Genomic DNA, 26,829 nt, shown 5'->3' on the forward strand with positions numbered 1-26,829 from the left:
GGCATTGTATCATTTAATTTTGTCTTTTCCATGACATTATTTCAGACTGAGGAACATTCGGTACATCTTCAACACAGCTCTTGTGGTTTTCATTTGGAGAGTGTTTATTGCCAGATCACAAATGGCCAGAAACATCTGGTACTTTGTCGTCAGCCTCTGTTTCAAGTTCCTGTCGTACTTCCGGGCTTCCAGCACTCTGACAAACTAAGTCTTCCTTGCTGCTTCCAGCAGCTTCAATCTCCACATAAACATCTCTGAAGCCAGTCCGAAGGACTGTCCTCACTGTGAACGCAGACAGAGGCATATCGCCGAGTCAGTGGGATGGAGGTGACGGAGACTATTAGCCATCAAGTCTTTCTCTAGGACTTTTCATCAGTACATAAATTACACTGTAACCAACCTTGTCCACCAGAACATTGCTAGTTTTATACTTTCTGTTCTCCCTTGAAAATTATATATGCAACCAGAACTTTCTTTCCCACATAATTGTTTCCATTCTCATGAATTTAGGTACGTTGCCTTGCCTTGTAATATTTTATTTTTCATACTTGAATGTGGCAATGCTCCAGTGAATGGAAGGAACTAAATCATTTCCATGTCCTTTTTAATTTACTGCATGGAGCGAGTCTTAAATGCTCAGATTATTGAGCCTTTGGTTTTGGTTTGTGCATCAACTGCCTTTTAATACTGCATATTAACAAACATCTTTTTCAAGGCCAGTCAGTGTCATTGGGACCACATTGGACTAGTTATAAGAACTAGTCATTGTCTCTTAAGTTAACTGCTTGCTGAGATTTGTCATCGTCACTCATCTACTTTAATCTTGTTTGTATAGTGATTTGTAAGAAAACCAAGTTTACTACTTTTACATCTTTATACTTGGGTATTAATTGTGCTAGAGATTGGCATGGTATTAAACCAGTGACTACCACTGAACTTAAAATTGGTCACTGTCACATTCAGCTGTAATTATTTGTAATTTTACTGGACATTTTTAACATGGCATGTTTGTTTTTCAAGTGTTGCAAAAAAAAGCCATAGTGTTGCATGAATATTTGGTTATGTTGAATACTTAATTTTGAATGAAAATGGCCCGTCTCTAATAGGATCAAATGCAAAAGGATCATCCAAGAGTTTTGTCAGTATTTGTGCTCGTACGAGTCTAGAGGTTCTCTGTGAGATACCGGGACCAAGCAGCGCGTTGGACTTTGACCACGACACCCCTGCAGGTGTAGTATACATTAAAGACTAATTTGAAGTGACTCATCTGAGTGCATTTGTTTAATCAGAAGTGACATGCCATGTACTTTTATAAAGGTTATGCAACAACATCAAATGGGGGTCAAATGTAGATGTCATTACATCTGTTGATCAAAGTCACATAAAGCCATGTAAATATAACTTTAAAGAAATCCTATAGACAAGTGAAATGTTTGACTTGTCAACACATGGTCCTGCTGAGCTTGCCTCAGTTGAGTATTGTGTTTTGTGGCCAGGCTAGGTGAATGACAGGAGCCCTCACTGGGGAAAGGGATTAAAGGGGTCATTTACCAAGAGTTTTCTCACGTGCAAATCAACTAGCACATGTAAAAGTGGTTGAGCAGCAGAGTCATAACACATTTTAACTCTCCAGTACTGAAATACAGGCAATTCCAAATAGTAAATTAGATGCAATATGCCCACACTTAGCCAGATCCTATTCCCCCCGCTGTCTTGATAAATGACCCCTAAATGTTTTAAGCAAAATGTGCTGTTTTAATATAAAACACTGTTTTAATTCTCCCACAATTCCAAATTACAGTTAAATCACTCAAGGGCTGTTATAATTACAGCAACATTTAACCACCGAGTTCACCTTTATCTTTAAAAGTGATTGGAAAATTGTCTTGTTTTTATTTCCTGCTCTGAATTTTAATTCACATCTGTTTTGCACATCAGAAATAAACACTTAATAAAACTGGGTATTCTGTCTCATATCTACTGTAAAAACAAAGAAAGGTTTCAGTACAATATTAAGGTTTTACAATAAGGTTTCTGTAATGAACCTAAATAAATAAAACGTTAAACCATTCATTTTGCACAACAGAAATCAAAGCATTACTTGTGCTTTATCAGGACAAAAACAATGTAATCATTACACAAATTGGGAACTGATTTATTTTAAATGAGCCAATTTTAACTGGGTTGTTCCTCAAGATCCTGGTCAGCCAACAGTGGAGTCTTATGATTGCTCACATCATTTTGTGGCTGGGTATTCTGAAAACAAGATGGGCACAAGAAAAAAAATATCAGATGTTAGTCCCATTTGCCTTTTCTTCTGAATGTATTTTTGTGGTATAAGTAATTACCTCCCCTGCTCTATAAATTCCCAGCCTGAAGCGACAGCAGAAAATGTCAAAACAGAAACCAACTAGTCCATGGAGCATGCCTTTAAGAGATGACAGACAAATTACCTGGACATTTCCTTGTAATAATAAACACAGTTTCGACTTTTAGGGTGTGGAACTAACTTGCCTGTTGTGGAGAAAATGCCACCAATGATACCACAAAGACGCACCAGGAACTGCCATAAAGGCATGTGCTGCTCTCTGACTGTAACCATCAGAGAGCTGGTGTCATACTTGACAAAGATGCCGGAAACACCATGGCTTCCTGCTGCATGGTTTATCACCCGCTCCTGTAGAAAAACGATTGGAATGGTGAATATTCTTTAGAAAACTTGTGTCTTATTCACAAACGCTTACTCTTTCAGTCACAGAGAACTGGTGAGTGTCTGCAGAGATCTCGTACGTGTGGAGTTTGGTAGGAACCACAGTGATGAAGTATTGGAACATCTGGCTATCTGTAAAAGAAAGAAATTAATAAAAAATATAGCATAACCTCACTTGTGTAAATGTAAATTAAGCTTACTGCTAAAGGTGATTTTCTCAGTGCCATCTAGAGGATTGATAATACCCTGTACCATCTCACCAAAGGATAAATGATCGATTCGATGGGAGAAGTTGTACACTTTAACAGAACGAAAGCACAGATTCATTATGAGCACAAACTCATTAAAACTAAGTCAGTGTTTATTGACTTACTTTCATGGCTCACGAATGCTGCTATGTGTGCATGCCCTTGTGGATGATGAATAGGCCTAAAGGACAGCATAAAGTTAAACTAATACACACTAAATTGCAACACACACATTGATCTCATATTTTCTCAATGTGTTTCTTACTTTCCTACAGTGATGTGAAAATTTCCAGCTACTTTATTGACATAAACATGTCCATGTATCCTGCATGCATTCGGAGGATCTGTGGCAGCATTCTCCCTAAAAAAAAGAAAATCAGTTTATATCAATTTTGAGAGATTTCAAACCTTACATCAGTCTGAAATACATTGCAGGGCATCTCAATAGACAGGTAAACAAGCGGCGCGAGGCTGAAACTCACTGAACAATCACCGCACTTACATGAGCAAAGGGAAAGCTGATTTTACCTCGTCTGATTAGAATAGGATTTCCAAAAACCCATGTAAACCCAGGAACTGCGATGGGCCAGCCTGGGCCAATTGACCTTTCGCAAAACCCTGCACCAATACGGTCATTGTCTAATCGTATAATAATAAACGGTTGCTACCAGACATTCACTGAATATCCTCCCATAGAAACTAATGGAGTGGGGCCTGTTTCTGCCCTTTCAAGGTAAAAAAAAAAAAAAAAAGCTGAATAGTTCACATTTTTTTCATCTGACCATTATATAGCCAGGAAAGTCCCACTGAGATTAAGACTTGTACATATTTCTAGTGGTAGGGGAAGCCAGAGTACCCGGAGGAAACCTACGCAGGCACAGGGAGAAAATGCTAACTCAACACAGAAAGGCACCGTCCAGGTGGGAATCAAACCCAGGACCTTCTTGCTGTGAGACACAAGCGGTAACATGGTTGTATTTAAGGAGCTTCTAGGGATATATTCCAATTTCCTATGACACGGATGCTTTAGCCTTAACAGTTGTAGTGTCCCCTTTGTTGCATAATATTCCTCCACTGCACATTGCAACCCATTTTGCCTCAGTCTGGAGGGGATCTCGCTGGAATTGCACTAAAAAGAGTCACTAGCACGCACTTCTCCCCCGTTCTAACATGTGTTCATCTCCACTTCCTGACTAAACAAGAGTGGGGCTTTTGCGAAAGGTCATCTGATTGGACTTACATGTATCCGCCCAAGCTCCTCTGCCTCAGAAGCTACACAACAGGAAAAGGTGCACATAACGATCACAAACCTCCTGCGCCTTGACGGCCGGAGTTGTTTACGTGGGTGCCATGTAAAATAGACCTGGCGTCTCAGACACGCGGCCAAATGCGGCCCACGATATAAAGCACTCACAAGGAGCACAGCACATAATGGTATGTTATGAACAGACAGAATGTTTGGACACTGATGACTCCTGTGGAAGTTCCTTCATTGATGCCCTGAACCAAAAAGCACCTGCAGTAAGCCTCATGAATTATTAACTTATATGAGATCAATTACAAAACATTGTGTGTCTGAGTTTGTCATTTTTAAAATTCAGAAGCGCAGCAAATTGTTGATCAAAACCCCTGGAAGCTTAAAAGAATTACAGATAACTAATGTAAAAAGGTGGAAAATCATAACTTGTTGAGTGTAGTTTATATAAAAAAAGATGGGTGGCACCTGCTCACACGACCAACGTCCAACACTTCAGCTACAGAGTACAGATGATGGATACAGAACCTTTATGGTAAATCAGTATTTCAATGCTGGGCTCGTGAAACTGACCGTGGAGGGAGAGCAGTGGATGCTTCTTTCATCAATGTCTTGTAAAGAACTTCTTGTAAAGCATGTTCCTCTTTCAATTGGCTTTGAACATGCAGTAATGCACTAAAAGCAGAGACCATACAAAAGTTTGGATTTTTTGTATCTTACAAGACGATGTTATTGACAAGCTTTTTTTGCTTACCTTTGCCACAGTCTTTGCTGAGGGCTGAGGTCAAAAATAACCTAGAAAAAGGATACTTTAATTAAAAAGTTGAAAGTTTAACTGAAGCAGTCGCGTTAAAGCCTATAGGGGTATGTTCTCCTTACAGGCTCATATTGCAGCTCAGTGGAGGTAATCATTGTTTCCGCCAAGTCTAAAATGTCAGCTCCCACTTCTGAAAAGACAAAGGAAAAATGGGGTAATAATGAATTGCAACAACGTATGTATTATACACTGGCATGGATAACTTACGCTGACATCTCATGGCAACAGTAATGTCAATGTTTATTCTCAATTTACTGCAATAGAAAATAAGAAAATCCTGAAAAATATCACGGATACAAAAACAGTTCAAAGTTACATATCCAGAACTAACCTTGAATAATCTTTGTCAACTTCATATTCATATTTCATCCATGTTTCCCGATAAACAAAAAACTCTAAAATAGCTAAAAGAGCCATGGCACTAAAGGCGAACAGTGATACTGTGGAAAATAGCAAAACAAACCATGGTTAGGCTACAATGTTTCGAAAATAGTTGCAAGATAAACAGGATTACGGACCAGTTCCTCCAGATGCTGTGGTCTCCATGTAACTCTCAGAGACTTTGGGGAAGGCGTCCAGCTCCTTCACCAGGCTCAACGCCTTCTTCCGGGACAGTCGTCTCATCTTAAAATGGGTCTTGCAGAAAAGATAGATATTGCAATTAATAGTGTAACTCCATTATGGACTACGGCTAAGTCAGTGTTTCCAAACCAGGGGTACGGGTTTGAAAAAAAAGGGGGGAAACTGAATATCATTCTGATAGGAATAGCTATATTTTACAGTAAAATAGGTAATTTTGGGAGAATAGATTTTAGGTTTATTCTGAACTTAACACTCGCAGGCTCGCACTTTTAAGTGATTGCTTTCTAAATAAACTGTAACACCCTTGAGATAGGAGGTACACAGACAACCACTTAAAGGTGCCAGGGTAGGCCGGTCACGATAATTACTATATCGACTTATCATTCAACAAATGACAGAAAAACAATATATTTTTGGGTTCGATATTTATCTGTACATTTACTCGCATTTTCCCCTATTTTTTCATGGAAAACTTCGATTTCTAACAGAAGCAAATTGAGTTACATTTTATTTCATGTTTATTGCAGCTTGTGTGGTATTTTAGGATATGATGATGCACTTTGAGAACAAAAGGTTTACGGTCATTTTTATGCCTGACAGTTGACCATATCGAGTATTGTGAGAGTCAACAATATTGTTTATCGCGATACTTTTCTGCCTCAATATATCGAACTTCAAATTTGTTAACGTGACAGGCCTTTGCCAGGGGTCTCCAAAACCAAAAAAAGGTTGGGCTAAGTAACATTGCGGTCTGTAGTACACATAATGCAATACGATATAGGTACCAAGCAACCACCTGCTATAATGATGTCAATCTAAGGAAATCTAAAACATACCCATCAGTATGCAAAGCCAAAGGCATAACACAAGACACAAATGAATAGCTGAAAGAGGCATTCCGCAGCAGTTCGGTAGACTACAAAATGCTTACAAAAATATTGTACACCACCACCACACACGCCTGAACAAGCGTCATAATAACATACGGCAATAATAAGGAATCGTACCTTCTGTCATAGTTAAAAAACAGATGAAGTCCTGATGAAGACACACAGCATGTGAGTGTCCATGTTGTTCTGACACAGAATATAATCAAGCCTCATGCCAAAAATGCTTCCATGATGCCAGACTGATGCCAGACCATAAGCCAGGGCTGGACTTCCCTGTTTAGATGAAAGAGGAAAGGCAACGTCAGTGTGTGCGCAATAAAACGTGCGCGCTCTCGATGGTGAACGCGCAACAATTAGTCATGCAATTCTGTCAGTACTCGGCAGAGGGCGCCAACGCATTGACAGTGAGGGTTACTTTGGTTGACCCACGTTTGACGTTTGAAAAGTCTTATTTTTAAATGCCTGTGATTCATTTGCTGTGGTGTTTTATTACTATTAGTGTTTGAATTGAATATTGTACTTTTGAGGGATGGGAATTTCTGGTAATTCTGACCTGACATTTATCCGCCTCCTTATCAACTTTCTACTTTTGTTTTGTTTTTTTAAAGGAGAATTCTGGTAAATTGCGATCTCAGTCAATGTGCATTCATTTTTCTTTCTGTCTTTGATTTGTCTGTCTGGATTATTGGCTTTAACTTGGAAGATTTTCCAGTGGACATAGGCAGCTGCTTTATTATTATTATTATTATTATTATTATTATTATTATTATTATTATTATTATTATTATTATTATTATTATTATTATTATTATTATTATTATTATTATTATTATTATCATTACTTCTGTTGTTGTTTATTCTGCAGTGAGGGATTGCTCTGCCCATTGAGATACAATCTATGCTCAACTGTATGCAGTATGCACTCTTGTCCACATAGAAGCTGCCCCAGACAAATCATAGTTTTGAAGATGAACTCACTGATTCACATGTGCCCTTTATGTGCAGTGAGACTCTGCATGCGCCTGTCCTGTTTGCCTATGCAGAGCTGCACAGATGGGTGAATGGGGGGATGGGTGCTGTCAGCTCACAGATCAGGCTGTGGGTCGGTGGTCCCATTGCTATTCACCACACAAGCACGTAGGGCATGTCAGACATGCTCCATGGAGACATACCAGGGGTACGACTGTATTTGGTTCTACTGGCATGTAGTTTATGTTTTATGCATAAAATAAAAATGAAAATAATGATGATGATGATGATAATAGATGATGATAATAATAATAATAATAATAATAATAATAATAATGATGATGATGATGATGATGATGATGATGATGATGATGATGATGATGATGATGATGATGATGATGATGATGATAATAATAATAATAATAATAATAATAATAATAATAATAATAATAATAATAATAATAATAATAATAATAATAATAATGATAATGATAAGGATGATAATAACAACAACAATCATCGTCATCATCATCATCATAATGGAGATTGAAATCAAGTGTATGTGAAACACCAAAACTCGAGTTATGCCAATAGTATTCGGAGCTTTAGGAACTGTCAAGAAAGGGCTCCAAGAGCAACTGGATAAACTCCCTTTGCTGAGTCAGTGCCAAAGAAATGCAAAAGACGATGCTGTTAGGGATGACCGGCATAGTTTGAAGAGTCCTTGGCTGAAGACCGGAGCCAATCCTGAGGGAGCTGGTTGGCCCCTGGTGAACGAACCAGCTCAAATGCTGAGGTAATAATATATAATAATAATAATAATAATAGCAACAATAATAGTAGTAATAATAATAATAATAATAATAATAATAATAATAATAATAATAATAATAATAATAATGATAATAATAATAATAATAATAATAATGATAATGATAATGATAATAATGATAATAATGATAATAATAATAATAATAATAATAATAATAATAATAATAATGATAATAATAATAATAATAATAATAATGATAATGATAATGATAATAATGATAATAATGATAATAATAATAATAATAATAATAATAATAATAATAATAATAAAAAAAATAATAATAATCATCATCATCATCATCATAATGATAACGACAATGTTAATAAAAGTATTCATTTGGAAGAGGAAAAGCGTTCTTTTGAGCCAATGTTTCATCATCATCATCATCATCATCATCATCATCATCATCATCATCATCATCATTCTTAATTCAGACTCTAGGTCCACAGCATAAAAAGACACATACATACATACATACATACATACATACATACATACATACATACATACATACATACATACATACATACATACATACATACATACATACATACAAACATACAAACAAAACATACAAACAAAACATACAAAAAGACAAGACTCACATAAAAAAAATACATACAAGATTACAGAAGACAGCTAATACCAATGCTTCCATAAGGTGGCTGCACCAAAATTGTGGAATGAGGAAAATCTTCTTCTGTATCTGTTTATAAATCTCTTTTGATTTAAAAACAAAGGTATTTTTGACATTTTGCCAGATTTTATTCATTTGCATGTGACGCCTTTTTAAAAAAAATATTGTGTTGTTTTTAACTTGTGTTTTACCTTTTTTAGCAGTTTGGTCAACTTAGTTGTTTTAAAGTGCATTCTAAATAAAATTATAAATAAAGTTGCCATTGCCATAGTTGGCCCATATTTGATGCAGGCTCACTCACCAAGGATGGAAATAATAGTGAATAAAGTGACGCCAGCAGTGGGTTTTGCCAAAGCTTTTTTCTACATCTATGGCATGGCTTTCGCTTGTTTTCGGCGAGGTTCGGCTATTTGCGGCCGCTCGGTGAAATCCCCGCCCCGCTTCATTCCTGCGTTAGTGCGTTGTTTGGGGACAGTAGGAAGATGGCGGCGGCCCCGCTGTACTGTGTCTGCCGGCAGCCTTACGATGTAAGCCGGTTTATGATCGAGTGTGACATCTGTAAAGACTGGTTCCATGGCAGGTGCGTAGGTCCATTTGTCCACTAAATGTGCTGTATATTGTTATTATAAAACAGGCGAAGTTTATAGTGGAAACGCGACGGCCTTTAACGTTGTTGACTGGCAGCTAACTTAGCTAACATGCTAGCGGTGGGCGACGGGATTTAAAGCGTCTATTGACAACACTAAGAAAGTGTAGTCGTCTGAAATAATGCTGATTTAACTCCCGTGCTTATTTGCCAAGATGAAAACACAAACATTACCACAATCTGGATTAGCTGTTGTCGGGCCGACTGACTAACTAGGAGCGATGTAAACAATATTTATGTGCTAAATGCAGGTTTGTGAGGACTGCCGAGTCGTCGTGCCAGTGCTAGGGGGTCGTGGTGGATTAAATCGTGAGTCTGTGTCGGCACTTAGACTCCGTTATAAATGCGTTATATGTACGATTAAAGTTAAGATTTAAATGTAAAATGACAATCGGATTTGTATCAACAAGACTTGTTCAACCCCGTCCCATGGCTCGCAGTTTGGGTTATTCGAGGTAATCTGTAACTCTACATGTCGTACAGTTTTGGCAAAAAAAAACAAACACAAACAATCAAAAAACACAGACTTTTGTAGTTATATAGATGTATATTTTCTTTACTGAAAGCGAAACGAGGTGGCAGCATGTTGTGATTTTGAGAGCCTGTCTTGATTCACGGCCAGAGACATTAAATACCCTTCCAAGCAAAAGAGGCACATGGCCAGGGACCCCTAGCGTCGGCTCTGGGAACTAAGTAGTTTGAAGGTGCCAGTTTATTTCTACTTTAACTTTATGGACACCTACAGACACCGTTTTTTGTATATTTCATTTTTTATGTTTTCTAAAGGCCTGGTTCTTAGATTGTGTACTCTTCAAATGTTGAAATTGTAATTGATTTTGCTTGTAGGCTGTTAAACGGCTGGCAAGGATTTTGTTGTTCTTGACATCTTGTTACCACACTAACATCGTCACACCAGTGGCCGGAGGTTGGTGATGTCAGATTGTGTGGGAGCCCGTCCACAGTTACTGAACACATCATCTGTTTCGTTCATGTTGACGTGACGGAAGCAATTGCATAACCACAGGGTGCTGCCAAAATAAATCTGCAGCCAGAATTTGTAGCATATTAGAGCCAGGAAAGACTGGCTGCGTGTCACGTGCCGACAGGAAAAGGAACAAATGTTGGAGCTTCCCCATTTGATGACTAATAAGCAGATACGCAGCTCCAGAAACGGACATTTCCAGCCTCTTTCCCACGAGGCAGGCCAGGAAGACCGGCACATGCTTTGGACAAGTGCAGCGGTTTAACAGCTTAGAGCTTCTGCTTGTTGGGATGTTTTAGTATTAAGAACGGTCTGCTTTTTGCTGAAGACTTTTTTCCTCACAGTTTTTCACTGATTTGTGTTCACCAACTGTTGTTTAAGAAAACATATTAGTAAAATGTTCTCAATAGCTCCTCTCTGATGAAGACTGTTTGTTGGTAAAGTGATAAATGAAGTGCATAGTTACAGGGTCTTCACAAAATCTAAAAAGTGTTTTAAACATTCATCCTATGGGTTATTAAATGGCCATATGATGAAGCAGAACTACCTTCAATCCTGACATTGAACCTACAAAACTCATTTGTTGTCAAAAGTCATGATGATATTGGTTGCACTGTGTAATGTTTGCTTGTCATCTGGTAGAAGTGATTAATGTGCCTGTAGTGTATCAAAAGATAATCTGCAGGACACATATTTCACAACCAGAGAAAGTGTTATAACCTCTCTTATCCATTATGTGTTTGTAAGATCTTGTGCAAGTTTTTTGTTGTTAAAAGTCGCTTAATTGTCGGTACTGTCTGGAAGTGAAAAACCTGTTTTGAAAGTGTTTAAGGGAGCCATCCTTAATTAATATACACCAAGCTGTTATTCCATTGTTTGCAGAGTAGATTCAAATGATGGTTGTTGTATCACATTATGTGATTCAGACCCTGCAGTCTGCTGCTGGATGTGGTGTGTGGGGGTGACCCTCTGATGAGACGGGGGAAGTGATTGATGTGAACTGAGCCAAGTTCAATGCATGATCCGTCAATGTTGCCCAGTGCAAACTAAAGCGAGATGAATGGCCTCCACACACGGGCCTCTTGATGTCGGTGTATAGTCCCATTGTTCTCTTTTGAGTGTCTTAATTAATGGCACATTTTGCAGATTTAGGTCTGTTTTATATGCTTAATATGCTAAGTGGTGTGTACAATGCCCTGTTTGACAGGGAGGTCTATTAGTTTTGGCATCAATTAACAATATTGATCAGAACGACTTTATGTTAACGTCAAGTCAACATGAATAGTAACATTGTTACTATTCATTAAATTACACATTGATTACCAATATACATAAATATTTTTGCTGAAATGTTAATAAAGTTGCTCTGTAGAATCTTTAAGAATGAAATGCTATATTGAAGTTTGTGGATTTAAAATCATCTTTTTAACTTCAGTGTTTTTTAAATGTTTAAAGTTTTGTTGCAAGTCAATGGGTCGACCAAAACGAAACTCACACTTTTGTTTCACATTCAGTCAGAGAAGTTGCAGATGGTTGGTCGTTTTGCAATTGTACCTTGATATTCATATCATATAATTGTATCTTTATGCTTCTATCAAAACACAAAAATGTATCTTGAGGCAGCCAATCTGATGACTCAGCAGTTTTTCTTGAGCCATAGAGGCTGTTACAACTTAAACTAAACATGTGTGAGCAGGGCCCCAGTCAGAGCAGCTCAGTGCAACTCAACCTGAACCTAAAACTATTAAGTGGTTATAAGTCCCCTGGGGCTCCCCGACGCCCCATAAAAACAAAGTGGCCCTCTTTGTTGTTTACTACTTGACAACACAGAGACCTCTATCGCATTGTGAGCAGCTCTCTTTGCTGGAGTTTTGGAAAAGCAATAGTTTATATCATTTTCAGTCTAAACACAGAATGAGTTTGACGCGGGATAAATTAGGATTCCTTAAGGCATTTTATTTCTATGACAGCTTTAGATAGGCTTTGTTCGTCTTAGGTTAGGTACTGTTTTTTTTTTTTCAATCAATCAGTGGTAATTCCTCCTTTTAAATGTTTTGAAAATGCACAAAACATTGAATGTATTTGATACTACTTTCCAAATGTGTGCCTTCATATCTTGCAGCTCTCGTCTAGTTCTCCTTTGGGGTCCTTATTAAGGACAGTCAGGTGTGCTGCGTTCTAGCTGCTGTGGTTCTCTAATGTGGGTGTATCGTCCCTCATGCAGAGTGGTTATTTAGTTCTTAAAATAATGGCAGAGTCTACTCACCCTTTGTGTGTGTGCACTGATCATTGGGGACAATATACCCCTCACGGGGTGCAGAGTAAGGAGTAAGCCCTCTCAGCCCCATAGGACCGAGGTGTGGAGGAAGTGGACACAGACTGCTGTTATGGGACACAGGCCAAACGCGCGCACATCTCCCTCATTCACAACGGGATGTTAGTCTTGTTCATCGCAGCAGTGTTGTGACAACATCTGAACAGGGCTTTACTGTTATAGGACTTCAGGGGGTGCACAATATAGAACTTATTGCAAAATCCACACCATGGGATTATCATTCTAATGATCTGTCCTCTTGCTGCAAAGCTGTTGAGCACAGGTTACTCATGTCTGGGCACAAATGTTATGTTTTGTTGTGTTCAGTCCATTCCCATGAATCCCATGATTATATTAGATTCTTCAGGAAAAAAATGTGTTTTCAAGCTTGTTTACATCCACCAGCCCAATCTGTGGCGATGCAATACGGCTCCATTCTAGAGCAACACCAGAGCTTTGCTTTTGTGATGCAGTATTGCGATTTGAACATGAATCTTAAAAGTAATTTTTTTCCCAGCACACTGTCAAAAAAAAACAAAGGACCGAGAGTGGAGAGAGAGAGAAGAGGTGTGGTGCGTGAAGGAAAGAGCAGACGGATCGGGCGGATAGTGCCGCTTCAAAGACGCATGATACTATTTCTTAAGCATTGCGGTAAAATTGAGAAAATGCACATAATAATCTCCTATTTGTATTAGTGTAATATGAGCCATGACATTGATGAGCAGATGATGCTCGTCCTCCTCTGACACTTTTATGCACAAGTTTATACATTTCGGTTGCAAAGTTTGTGTCATAATTCTGTTCAGAATTCATATTTAGTTTAGCTCCATTTATTTTGAAATCTCGCATTTTTTCCTAACATAAATAATAGGTCGCCTATATGTGTATTATAGATTTATTCATGACGGATAAAAACAGCTCATTACAGATTTTTTATGACACTCTCCGTCAAAATGATGGAGAGAAATGATCCATAGCGAAAACACTGAGGAGCAGAGAGGGACAAACTTTTCCATGTTTGCAGACATCGTCAGTGACTAACGTGACTATGATTGGTTTGCACAGCCGCCTTTCGTGCTGAAAGGAAGTGGCCAGCCAGGCTAGATCAACCTAGCAACAAACATCTCAGCCTGGGCTCTCTGGCAGTCATTAGCTACATGTTGAAACAACAATCAGAGTTAGAGCCACTAACCAGTGCAATTTATCCTTTGTACTTCTCACCACACTATCTCTTTTTTATCCTCTATTTATACAGGTTTGTCCCAGAGACTCAAAGTCTCATTTGCAAGAGAGACTCGTTTCAAACATATAAACTATAAACAGATACTGTATGTGCTGCATTTTATCCTAAATCTATCTATATTTAAATACCAAATTCATTATAATTCCAATAAAACCCTTTCATTTGTCATCTTAGTCATTTCAAAAATATTTAAAAAATATGTACTTGAAATATTACATGTATTCAAAACATGCTGCATGGCCTATTGTAATTAGCCTCTTGTCTGTACTGAACAGCCCGATAGCAACAGTATGAGGATGAATGCAGATTGTAGGACTACTGTGTTGTGTGTGGTGATCTCAGTGGGGCCAGTATTCACACAAACCTACCACTTCCTGATGACCCCGGCTTTATTTTCTTCACATTTTCCTGCAATCTCCTCCGGATCAAAGCAACAAAAAAAAGTGTGTTCAGACCTTTATCTACACAATGTCAATTCACTTAACTGTATGAGCGAGAAATGATACACAATAACAAATCACTAGTCATTATTACCATCACCATCAGGGTCTGTAGCAGTACATACAAGGCTTCAGACATTGTGAGTTGGTTTACTGACTGAGACTTGTCTTGGCGGACCACTGACCAAATACTTAAGTAGTACATTCACCAAATGTGCGGTTTTCTTATTCAATTCATGTTCTTATTTATACATTTTAGACTCATGTGAATTTTTCAGGTCCAATACCGATAAGAAAGGGGTGGAAAAGGCCGATAGCCGATGTATATGCCGAAATATTAGTTGCTCTATCATTGTCACTTTGATGGCAGCGAAAGAACTGCAAATATTTTGACAATGGCAAGAGTTACACGTTTTGCAAGTTCTGTCCGGCTGGTTGGAGGGACAGAAGAGAATTTTAAAACTTAGAAACTTCCATCTCGAGGAGGTGGCGCAGCGGTTAGCGTTCATGCTTCACAGCTAGAAAGTTCGAACTAAACACATGTACAGGAGACCAGAAAATATTCGCGAGTGGTTTGTGTGTGGTCGTAGGGGCCGATGGCACAGATTGACAGCCTCACTTCCGTCAGCGGTGGTAAACCACCCCGCCCCTGGGGTAGACTGGGTATCCCGTGAATGAATAATGACAACAGAGTGGTACTTTTAAAGTGCAATGGGAGTCATTAAGTGTAACTTAAAGGTGTTGTTCAAGTACCACAATAGTGAAAATATGCGCATCAAGGACTGCATAGACAAGACCGCATCGTTGCTACGGCTGATTTGGGGAATGGCAAGACTTTATGCCCACGACACTAGAGGCCGCCATTGCCGTAGTACCTCCATATCGCCGCTAGTCCCCCATTGAAAAGCATTCAACTTTAGACACGTTAAAACCAACTTTAACGCCTGGTTACTAATTTTTAAATACTTTCTAAGGCTAGATATTCCTCCTGAGATAACATTGGGTTAGTCACAATTAAAGAAACCAGGCTGGTTTTCGTAAGAAGAATATTAGAAATCTTGTACTTAATGAGGGTCGGACTGTTAGCATTGGAGCAGCGCGAGCTATACGTCATGCAAGGGCTGAGTCTACAGTGAAGATCCCGCCCTTATGCTCTTTTTAGGAACATGCTTCGTCAGAGCTGGGGAGGAGGAGTCTGTAAATCCGCCATGATTTCCCCCTCGAACGTGGTCATTATGGTTAACGGGGAGGAGTGAGCAGAAGCTGTCCATTATATATACAGTCTATGGACTGGACTGCACTGATCTTGCGCTGGGATGACAAAATTGTGGACGACTTCACTGGTCCTGGACGAGAGCATGTTGATCGTCTTCCAACTCTGGTCTCGGAACAGAATGTGGTGAAACTGCTCTCAATCTCAAAACTCACCATCTCGCAGGCAGTGACGGAAAGCATGGATGAGTGCGGAATGCGGAATTGCATCAAGGGTCTGTGCTTTGATATTACAGCTACAAACACAGGAACAAAAGTTGGATATTTTTGAGATCCTTGGCCTGTCAGAAGAGTTCCTGCTGAATGGGGCTATGTTGCTCAGTTTGAGGGCAGTGGACGACCTCGCTGAGCGTGGCGTTGTTTTAATGCAAGAGTTCAACAGTTTCTCGACACACAATGGGGAGCAAAAGTAGTTGAAGATCACCTTAACAAACTCTCAGCACCTACAAAGTTTGCAGCTATAGGTTTGAAGCAGTCCACATCATCTGCTGACATGAGTTAGTGGCACTGACACATTCTGACAATATAATATTTGTACTCCTGCAGTGAACTACAGAGACTGTCACCAAGAACTCGATGAACTGTACTGTAGTAGAACTAATTTGTTATGTCAAAATACTGTAGAAAACATAAATGTTAGATAAAAAAGAAACGTGCATTATGCATGACTAATACAATTCAGGTGGATTGGGCAAGGCCTAAATATAATTTAATCTTTTAATCTATAATTTAATCGTGACCCAAAGTCTATCGGATCGAATGCTGTCATGTAGACTCGGAGTCGTATGGCCTAGTCGGATTAGACTTCATGTAAACGTACTGAATGATATAGAGGTGACACATTTCTATTGGTCTCAATCTGGTGTGCTGTGCAGGTGAGGAGAGCTTAATTTGGGCAGACTGTTGTGAAAAAAGATTAAATTAAGTGTTTCAGCCTGGTTGTCTGTTGCGTAGACTTGTACTTGTGCTCGGGGTTAGGCCTTTTGTTGGTGCAGAGTTCTTGTTGGCAGCACAGAAAAGCATGTGTTGCAAGAGATCAGCCCTGTTAAATTGTGTAATACACTCTAATGGGCCAGGCCTCGCGTTCACACCTTAGAAAAATACAATAAAAAAAAAATACAATCTGTTTTGAAGTTGCTTTAGATGTTTTAGTTTAGTTTGATTTCCGGCCTTTCTGTTTGCATTTCTCACAGTGTCTACAAAGGTTTCCTCCAGCTGCTGCGGTTTCCCCTTCCACTAAAAACGTGTCGCCAGGACGCAATATTTTTTTCCCAAGTTTCCCCATTAGTAGCCAGTGATAAGTGGAGCTCCAACCATGACGCCACTTCTACAAGACAACGCTAACTTAAACTTATCCAAACTAACCGTATACCTGACCATAAGGATAGTGAGGTTTTACAGAAGGTGTCTTTCAGGTGTGAGCACGAATCTGACCAGTCAGGGAGTCGATATGCAAATCTCTGGCCAGGACTCCTATGAAAATGAAACTCTGAATAATTTTAAATAAAACACAAAAATAAACTTGGGTTCATTGAAATTATTGAGTGAATTATTTTAACTGTGTGCCTCTTGTGTTCAGCTGTGTGCAGGTCGAAGAGCATCAGGCTGTGGATATTGATGTTTACCACTGTCCAAACTGTGATGTTGTTCTTGGACCCTCCTTAAGTGAGTAATGCTGTTACTTGTGTTCTTTCATACCATTTGTTTTTTTATTTTCTTAAGGAGCAAAAAAATCTATTTTGGTTTCCATGAGCTCCATATTGAGACACAACCACAGCATAAGAACATGTCATACTTCCATTTAAAAGCATTCGGTCTATGAGCTTTATCTAATGGGATTCTGGTGCTGGAAATGGAGAGAGTGTTTTCAGATTTATTGAACACTGGTTTTAGCCACAGGACTTGACTTGTCAATCTTATTTGTGGTTGGATCTGATAATTGTTTCAAGAACCAAAACACACAGTGTAAACTTAAGCAACTTTTACATAATGCAAAATGTTTTTGTAGCCGTTTTTGTAATAAGTCAACATTGCATTTGTCATAGGTAAAATTGACATTTTATTTTAGTTCATCACATCTGCATTTTAAAAAAAAACCCCAGATGTTCCCTTTTACATTACATTTCTATTGCTCCGGTGTTACTCAGGCTCCACTGCAGTGAGGATATAGTCGTGCTCAATCGCTAAGCTTTCTCATTTGGATTACTTAGAATTCTTCCCTTGTCAGTCAACCCTGTCTTGGGGAAAAAGAGTGTGTTGAAGGCTGTTGTAGTTTGTGGGGGAAGGGTTGACCCTCAGGGCACACATTAACAGACTAACTGAATGGAGGTGTAGCCAGTGAGCCACTTTGATTCACAATCATCTGTGTCTCATGGAAAAGTTTGACATAACTTTTCAGAAATAAGTTGAAATATTAATGCTATAAACAAGCTTTTGCACAGGGCGTGATCTTTTCCTGATAGTTTTAGATGAGCTAAATAATGAATATCGTATGCATGTCATTTATATGGACTATTAATCTCATAATAATGTGGTTTGCAGTGAAAAAGCGGAACAACTGGCACAGGCACGATTATACAGAGCCAAATGATGGAACAAAACCAGTGCAAGCTGGCACATCGGTGTTTGTCAAAGAGCTGCAGAACAGGGCCTTTGCCAAGTATGTACTTTACAAAATTACTTTACAAAAAGCATCACCAACAACTTACGTTTTAAAATGGAGAAATTCTCTTATAGTGGTGAAGATATTTTGTTGCGGATGAGGGGCGAGCAAGTGTCGCAACGCTACCTGGAGAGGCACGGCTTCCACTATCCCATCGCAGTAACGGAGATGGAGGGCTTGGGCCTGAAACTACCTCCAACTACTTTCTCCGTCAAAGATGTCGAGGAGTACGTGGGTAAGATGTCCTCCTATCACACATTTTTTGTGCAGGGTCATGAGGTTAGCAGCAGCGGTATCGAGTTCAGAGAGCACATTAGCTTAGGCCCTTTGGGAAAGATGTGAGATCTGATAGGAATATACACTATCCTCCGTCTTTATACAGAACTGATAAATGCAACCAAAACCGGTGAGCTACATCTGAGCAGGCGCCACCTTTATGTCATTATGTGAACAGGTTTCTATGTTTATGGTGTTTTACCCACTCAGGCATCTGGGCATGGCTGAGTGACTCCTCAATGAGTGATGGCTGGGTTTTCAATGCCCTCTTGATGACCACTGAGCCTCTATATTGAAATGGCCTGTCTCTATCCGGCTCCTATTACAAGCCCATTACTAAACCCACTGCCGTTTTTTATCAAGTTCAAATTACATCCTCGATCTCGCTTTTTCTCTATTGTCCAGACAGGTGTTTTAGCCACAGATAGCAGCCATATTGAGTTACATTTCTTACAAGGGGGACACAATGGGACATTATTCTTGTACTGCAAACCAATTCGGGTTGTTTTTTTTGTTTTTGTTTTTTAAATGGCACAAGTGACACGTATTTAATGTATTTGTTTGGGTTTGATAAAGCACTGTTGTAGTTTTTTGGGACCCTCTGTGGCTCCTCCGTGACTGCTCTCGCTCCAGCTGTTGGCTGTCATCAGATGCTGGCCAGCTGGGCTCAGAGTGTGAGGGAGTGGGAGAGCAGGGGTAATAAAAGGTGTTTGGGAGGGTGCAGGGAAAATACAACAACCAGCTGCTTCACTTTTGCACAGGATCTGCTTCCAACTCAAATCCTCATCACGGTGCGATAAGCAATGAATGACTAAATACTGTATGAAATCCGTGTGGGTTAAAGATATCACCCATCCCCTTTCCTCTGGCAGGTACTACATGGCCTGACCCAGCATGACCCCTTTTTTTTCTCAGTCAATGTCAAAAGGCATGCGTGTACATCCTCTTCATTTGCAAACGTTCATGTGTAAAATGTTCAAATACAGGTGGGGATAAATCTATTGATGTGATTGACGTAGCGCGACAGGCAGACAGCAAGATGAAGCTCAGCGAGTTCATCAAGTATTACACCAAACCCCATAGACCTAAAGTCCTGAACCTCATCAGCCTGGAGTTCTCAGACACAAAGTAAGTTATTAATGTGTTTAGATATAACCTTTTTTTTGTGGGAGGGATTTGTATAGCTATAAAATCCAGTATTAACAATGCCTTTTGTTGTTTCTAAAGAATGTCGAAGTTGGTAGAGGTCCCTGATGTTGCCCAGAAAATGTCCTGGGTAGAGAACTACTGGCCCGATGACTCCTTCTTCCCTAAACCGTTTGTCCAGAAGTACTGCCTCATGGGAGTCAAAGACAGCTACACAGACTTCCACATAGACTTTGGGGGCACTTCTGTCTGGTACCATGTTCTGTGGGTAAGTGCAGAATAAGGAGGACGATGACCACAAATGTGACAAGTGGCAAGTAAAACCTTTTTTCTGTTTTTCACCTACCAGGGTGAGAAGATATTTTATTTGATTAAGCCCACGCTGGACAACCTTGCACTCTATGAAGCATGGAGCTCCTCACCCAATCAAAGTGAAGTGTTTTTTGGAGACAAAGTGGACAAATGTTACAAGTGTGTCGTGCCCCAAGGAACAACTCTGCTCATCCCCACAGGTCTGGGCTCATGTGTTTTTATTTCAGTGTTTTCATGTGGAATGTGTGCCAGCAAACATTAACTTAAGATTTAAGATTTATTTGTTGATTCGCCATAACAAGCATGATTTATGTAGTTCGGTCACACACTTATTCATACGACCCTTGAAACCCTGTGGACAAAGCCTGAATCGGTCTAGGTTTCATTCTTTCTCAACAAGCTGTAGCATCTTTCTTAAAAAAAAGTTTTGAGGGTGTGGAGCTATGGGATTTAAAGAGGGGTCAGCCACAGAGGAGGTCAGTCAGCCAAGGCATTGTCAGAGTTGTCCATTCTGAACCCCCTTCTACACTGGCCTCTGCTTTTTGTCAAGAGTTTTAACAATCGTTGCCTCCACCCATTGTGCATGTATTATTTTAACTTTATACATTCAGTATGAGTTTGGTCTGAGTGAATCCATTCAATCCAATCATCAGCATATTGAAGAAAACTTTCTGTCAAAGCCTTTTGTCTATAGTATCTGAAGCTAATCTGCACCATGTGTTTGGTTGTGGCGCCCTCTACAGGCTGGATCCATGCTGTTCTTACGTCTCAGGATTGCATGGCATTTGGAGGAAATTTCCTTCACAATCTTAATATTGGCATGCAACTTAGGTAAGCAGACCATAATTGTATAAAACAATGTAGAGTTTGATTTCTGTGTAATGACGCAGAACTATGTTTTATAGGTGTTATGAAATGGAACGGCGTCTGAAAACTCCAGACCTTTTCAAGTTCCCTTACTTTGAGGCCATTTGTTGGTATGTGGCGAAAAATCTTCTGGAAACCCTTAAAGGTATGTTTATCTAGCGGTTTGAATTTTTAACTGTGAAAGTGATGAATGAAAAAATATATATACATGTGTGTGTTCAGAGCTCAGAGAAGACGGTTGTCCTCCTCCTAACTACCTGGTAGACGGAGTTAAGGCTTTAATTGGTGCATTAAAGACGTGGTTGAAAAGAGAGGTTAGTCTTTCTATACGTTTGTTTCACACTGGTTTGAAATCAAAAATGTATTATCATCTTTGTGTGTAGCTTTAATTCCTGTTTTCTTTTTAGGTTCTAATTATATTGTCAGGGTTCTTGTCAGGATTTTGTTTACAGCGTAGGGGCAGGTGCTTTTACTGTGTTTGAAATAACCAGTATTGATTCAAAAAGGAAAAAACAGCAGAAAATCCCCCTATGCTCAATTGTGCTGGCGAGAACCCTGACTGTGGCTCAGTGTTGAACCACAAGATAAGATAATGGGGTTGTTTTGTTTCATTCATAAATGCAGAGTTTGAGTAACCTTAAATCGTGGCTCCTCTTGTCCTTCTCAAATGCCAAAAACATGTTCTCCCACCTGCTGATGTCATGGTCTGAATTCATATTTCCTGTATTACTAATCATTTCTTGTTAAAAGTTGGTTTCATTCTAAACATCTTCAGCTCAGTTGCACAACAAAAAAAGAAATTGGCTATGCAAATACTCATTACCAGATTCACCGATGGGCGGAGTTAAATTCGTCGACTAAAGTATTTAGTCTTAATTTTAGTCAAAGTGATATTTTTGATGACTAGAATTGGACTAAAACTAAATTAAAAGTTTTTCATGAGACTAAAACTATTACTAAAATGTACAGATATTGTAGCCGACTAAAATAAGACTAAATTCATCCAAACTTCTATTGACAGTCTGAAAGAGCCTCAGATCATGTACATTCACTGCCAAAGGAACAGCTCTGAGCTTTGTTCATGTGGGAGCTGCTCCATGAAGCAGAAGACCTTGATTAAATAGGATTATAACAAATATTATAAATGCAAAGTCGACTAAATTTGTCGTAAATTTAGTCGACTAAATTTACTTGCAATTTTAGTTGACTAAAACTAGACTAAAATTGAATTACATTTTCGTTAAAAGACTAAGACTAAAACTAAATTAAAATATGTTGTCAAAATTAACACCGCCGATGCCGATGAAATACCTTTAGTATATTGTGGGTTTTTAACCTTCATTTAACCAGGAAAATCTTACTGAGATTTCAGAATCTTTTCCCGAGCTCTCAGTGGAAAGCTACACAAAATCAAACTACAGGACCAGAGTGCCCCCATTTGAAAATCCATACTTGGATTAAGTCGTGGTGGGGTTTTGTGTCTGAGGGGGGAGTGGTGCAGGGGCAGTTCTTTGGATGTGCATAAGGACCTTTTATTTTATGAACACTGTTCTTGTCTAGGTCACTGAGCCCTCGAGTGAAGTACCAGACAACATCAGGCCTAACCATCTCATCAAAGAGCTCACCAAGGAAATACGCCACCTAGAGGTATGAAAAGAAACATTACAATTTGAATGCAAAACAAATAGTTATCATTGATTGTGGATTGTTGGGGAGATGTGATCTTAAGGTCCATAATATTTTTCACTTTCAGGAGGATCCAGTAAATGGTCATAAGCCAGTGAAATCTCAGGGAAGCACTTGTGGAGTAGGATCTGGATCAAACAGTTGCCCATCTACTCGTGCCACACTTGAGAGGCTATGTCAGGCCCGGCGAGCCAGAAGAGCAGCTCGACGCCTGAGGGAGCAGCAGGAACAAGCTCCAAAGATACCCACCAACCTGGATATCTTGGAGCGGCACACCAAGGAGGTGCTGAAGAGGCTGGAAGTAGGCCCCCTTGAAGAGGTACGAGTCCTAATTGTTACATATTTAACTGAAGCTAAAAACGGAAGAGGTTACATTTTCTGTTTAACAGCAGTACTTCATGAATGATTAAGAGTAAATGCTAAAAGCATTTTTCTCCACAGGATGCAGCATTCTGTACTAAGGTCCATGGAAAGCTCAACAAGGTGTCAACAGCATCTGCATCTGCATCAGCTGTTGCAGAGTTGTTGGACGATAATCACTTGCGGTTAATGTTTGTTAATGGCAGAATAATCAGGTAATGGAAGAATTCTTATTACAGCTTTTCTCTATTGATTAGACGATGTTCCTCATACACTGATTGCACATATTTCCCTAAACTCTGAACACCTTTTTCTTTATTAGGACTCAGTTAAACTTACACACATAGAGTAGAAGTAAGACACTGCAAAGGAAAACACTGAACACTGTTTGATCATTGGGTTTACAACAGGCACTGCAAAGACACAAACAAATGAGTTTAAAAAAACGATAAAGGCAGATACTATAATATGAAAGAAAATTTAAAAAAGTAAACTGAAAAAGTCACTGTAATTACATTGACATTTCAACAGTATAGAAATCAGTGTACCTGCATTTGTAGTTTGCCCAAGTTGCTTCAGATTGTGGCAATAACATTATGGTTCCAAAGATAAAATTGTTAAAGATTTATAAAATTAAAGTAATGTGCAGGGGTGCCTAAAGTAGGCTCTGCGAGCGAAACTTGGCCCTTGGTTTTATTTGGCCCATTGGTGTAAAGATTGTACACGTTTATTAATTTATTCACTGGATGAACGTTTTCAATTGAGGTACATGTGGACAATGGAATTTAGGATCTTATCAATCAAGAAATACCTTCATATCAAAAACAAGATTACTTTACAATGACAGAGAAATGATACACTCATTCATCAACACTTCACTGTTGGCCCAAAGATAAATGATAAAAATATAAACTGTTTTAAATTACAGAGATTTGAGAAAACCGGGGACCAGCCCAGTCAAAAGGGAGGATGAAGCGGCCTCTACTGGCCAAAGTCCACCAAAGACCAACTCTTGTGAGAAAACAACACTTGGTAAGTCATTCAATCCATAATCAAACATTTAAAAAGATGCACACAACAACAACCACAATGCATTGTCAAACTTTTACATTTCTTGGTCAGATGGTCTGAAAGAAGACACAGTTAATCTCAGGGAAGCTTTAGGACACTCGAGCGTTTCAGATGTGGAGTCTGACAGTTACTTCTGTACAAGGGTAAATAATGTCTTTCTTTTGACTCTAGCTATTTATGTGTGTATTATTTTTCATGGTTCAATTTTATTTTCACCAAGCAGCGTAAAGTGTCACCTCTATCCTCTTCTGATGAGGATACAGACAGTTCCGAGGAGGATGAGGCCCAAACCTCACCAGAGCAGAAGATTGACCAGTGTGGTCTTGAACTCAGGCATCAACACAAACCACTCAAACGGTGGGTAGTTACAGACATCATATGTTTACTGTACAGCCAACTGAGCACATATGATTTGCCTATTTGCAGAGAACATCCTACCTCACCCAGCACGGAAGAAGCCATTCAGGGGATGCTGTCTATGGCTGGTCTCCTATGCTCCAAGACGGAGAATGTGGCGTCATCCCAGGAGCCGTGGTGGCCCAGCCCGAGTCAGCACTTGCAGCTTGAAAAGAGGGACTGTGAGCAGGACCGTCTGCAGGGAAACAAAAGCCTCATCGACAGCCAAGGAAACAGCAGCAGCGAGGCCTGGGACAATCAAGGGCTGCCCAGTCCAGATATAGAGTACCAGTACTGTGAGCCCTCCATGTCTCCCCCGCTACACCCCTCCAAGCGACACTCACCTAACCCCCCACCCATAAGCAATCAGGCTACAAAAGGTTTGACACCATTCGTTCGCTTTTATGGTTGTGCATTTTAAGGCAACCTTTTAAGTAATTATAATTTTTTTAATTTTTTTTCCAGGCAAGAGACCTAAAAAAGGAATGGCCACGGCCAAGCAGAGACTTGGCAAGATTTTGAAACTGAACAGACAGAACAGGGTCTTTGTACAACACTCTTGAGGCAAAGTGCGAAGAGGACCATTCTTGGAAAAAAATTTATTCTTGTTTGATACAGATTACTTTTGCCCTGCGCAAAGAAAGACACTGCCCGGTGATCATAATTGGAAGAAATTGAAAAATGAAACTTCTGTGCATGCTGGAGACAGGGTATTGTTTTTAAAACTAGCAAATGCACGACTTTGTTACAAGCACACAAGGAAAAAAAGGAGCCTTCATAAATGAATTCATTTTGTGTTGCAAGTTATGCTGACTGAAGCGTGGGATGGCATTTAGGTGGACGGAGTTTCAAAAACAAAGCTGCTTGTTTCACTGAAGACTGCAAAACAACTTAAAATCGAACACAAACGAATGGTTCGGGGTTCTTTTTATATAGTAGCTCTCTGCTTGACGCATGAGTCAAAGATAAGCAGAAGCCAAATGGGTACACTAGCTGCGTGTTTCACAGACGCCAGAATCAAGGTGCTAAAGATGAGACGGTGAACTTGTCACTGATGGTGCTTTATTTTATATCAATCACACCAGCAATAATGACTTGGAGAAAAGACTTCAGCAGCACTTGTGTGCGCCACGGTCTTTGTGTGTTTTTCACTTTTATTTGTAAAAATTTAAATGTGCATATACAGACTTGCAGAATTGAGTGCAAATTTTTTTTTAACTGCACTGTCATTAAGACATTGTGAGGATTATTTCTGCAAAAGGAATTTGATGCAGTTTTTCAATATTTTTTTCAGCGAATTGTGTGTAAGTATGACTAGATAAAAATTCCTTTAATTTATTATTTCCTTGATCTGTTTTATTTGCTCTGAAAATTCTGAATGATGTATTTATTATGGAAACAGATTTTATTATATTTTGTCCCAAACCAATTGTGAGGTCTTTTAATACTTTTTCTAAATGTGGATGTTTGTTCACCGTCTGTTGAGTGAGTTCAGTCTTGTATTGCTTCTACTTTGACTCATGTCACTATTATAGATCCTGTTTTATTTCTTCTTTTTAGTCACTGCTATCTGACTGTTTGTGGTGAGTGGATCCGGAGTATTGTACATTTTCATATATACGTCTCAGCATTCTTAACCAGTGCCACATGTCATTTAGCAAAAGGACTTTCTGAGCCTCTGGTTATTCCCAAAGTAGTTGATGTAAGAATCGAACGACCAAGGACATTTTGAGTGAATGTCTCTTCCTTTTGTAATGCAGGTGCTGAAAGTAGGATGTCAGTCTTGAAAAAGATGTACAGAAATTCAACCTCAGGGTATGATGGTATTGATATGAACTTTGATTTATAACCAGCCACATTATGGGTGCAACCCTTTCAGTATTGAAAACTTGGAGCAGCTTCTTTAATTTGAGTTTGAGGCCATATTTTGTGTTGGGGGAAAATTCAACAAGCTTTCTAAACTAAGAATGCATTTGCATCTGTAATTTGTTGTACACTTGAAATATTTGTTCAATAACACAAGACCAGAGTTGCTTTAACTCAAGTATACCCTTAGTAAACTGATGTCAAGTAGCTTGAAGAGTACTCTTTGAACAGACTTGAAAGATTTAAGATTTAACTGTGCAGCACACACAGACAGCAGGTGAATAATCAAATACAATACTGGTTTTCCTTTTTCCAACACATGTACATTCTACACGAGCTGAGCCACAGGC

The 26,829-nt window shown here is 39.2% G+C and overlaps 3 protein-coding genes across 3 annotated transcripts in view; 2 read left to right on the forward strand and 1 right to left on the reverse strand.

Moving 5' to 3' along the window:
* LOC306982360 (fatty acyl-CoA reductase 1) overlaps positions 1 to 806 on the forward strand; it is a 28,668-nt gene extending 27,862 nt beyond the window's left edge. The window contains exon 12 of the mRNA XM_079582274.1: positions 46 to 806. Within this exon, the coding sequence (XP_079438400.1) occupies positions 46 to 208 (163 nt within the window). The 3' untranslated portion in view covers positions 209 to 806. The remainder of the gene's footprint in view (positions 1 to 45) is intronic.
* On the reverse strand, positions 443 to 5,663 carry LOC306982434 (endoplasmic reticulum-Golgi intermediate compartment protein 2-like). The gene is made up of 13 exons (XM_079582369.1): positions 5,549 to 5,663; positions 5,362 to 5,470; positions 5,238 to 5,284; positions 5,093 to 5,160; positions 4,968 to 5,008; positions 4,787 to 4,888; positions 3,224 to 3,319; positions 3,084 to 3,139; positions 2,911 to 3,009; positions 2,745 to 2,842; positions 2,515 to 2,677; positions 2,349 to 2,428; positions 443 to 2,256 (listed from the first exon to the last, which is right to left on the reverse strand). Exons 1-13 carry the CDS (start codon positions 5,652 to 5,654, stop codon positions 2,176 to 2,178), a joined length of 1,146 nt encoding a protein of 381 aa, XP_079438495.1. The 5' UTR covers positions 5,655 to 5,663; the 3' UTR covers positions 443 to 2,175.
* A 3,741-nt stretch (positions 5,664 to 9,404) lies between these two features.
* On the forward strand, positions 9,405 to 26,549 carry kdm7aa (lysine (K)-specific demethylase 7Aa). The gene is made up of 18 exons (XM_079551871.1): positions 9,405 to 9,520; positions 17,417 to 17,502; positions 18,379 to 18,496; positions 18,574 to 18,734; positions 19,762 to 19,903; positions 20,003 to 20,189; positions 20,271 to 20,433; positions 20,977 to 21,064; positions 21,139 to 21,245; positions 21,323 to 21,414; positions 22,661 to 22,747; positions 22,854 to 23,105; positions 23,228 to 23,361; positions 24,075 to 24,178; positions 24,269 to 24,360; positions 24,441 to 24,574; positions 24,644 to 24,993; positions 25,079 to 26,549. The coding sequence occupies exons 1-18, from the start codon at positions 9,423 to 9,425 to the stop codon at positions 25,174 to 25,176; spliced, it is 2,493 nt and encodes an 830-aa protein (XP_079407997.1). The 5' UTR covers positions 9,405 to 9,422; the 3' UTR covers positions 25,177 to 26,549.
* The last annotated feature ends 280 nt before the right edge of the window (positions 26,550 to 26,829 follow it).

Source organism: Gobius niger (assembly GCF_951799975.1).
Source record: "Gobius niger genome assembly, chromosome: 2".
Taxonomy (NCBI): Eukaryota; Metazoa; Chordata; class Actinopteri; order Gobiiformes; family Gobiidae; genus Gobius; species Gobius niger.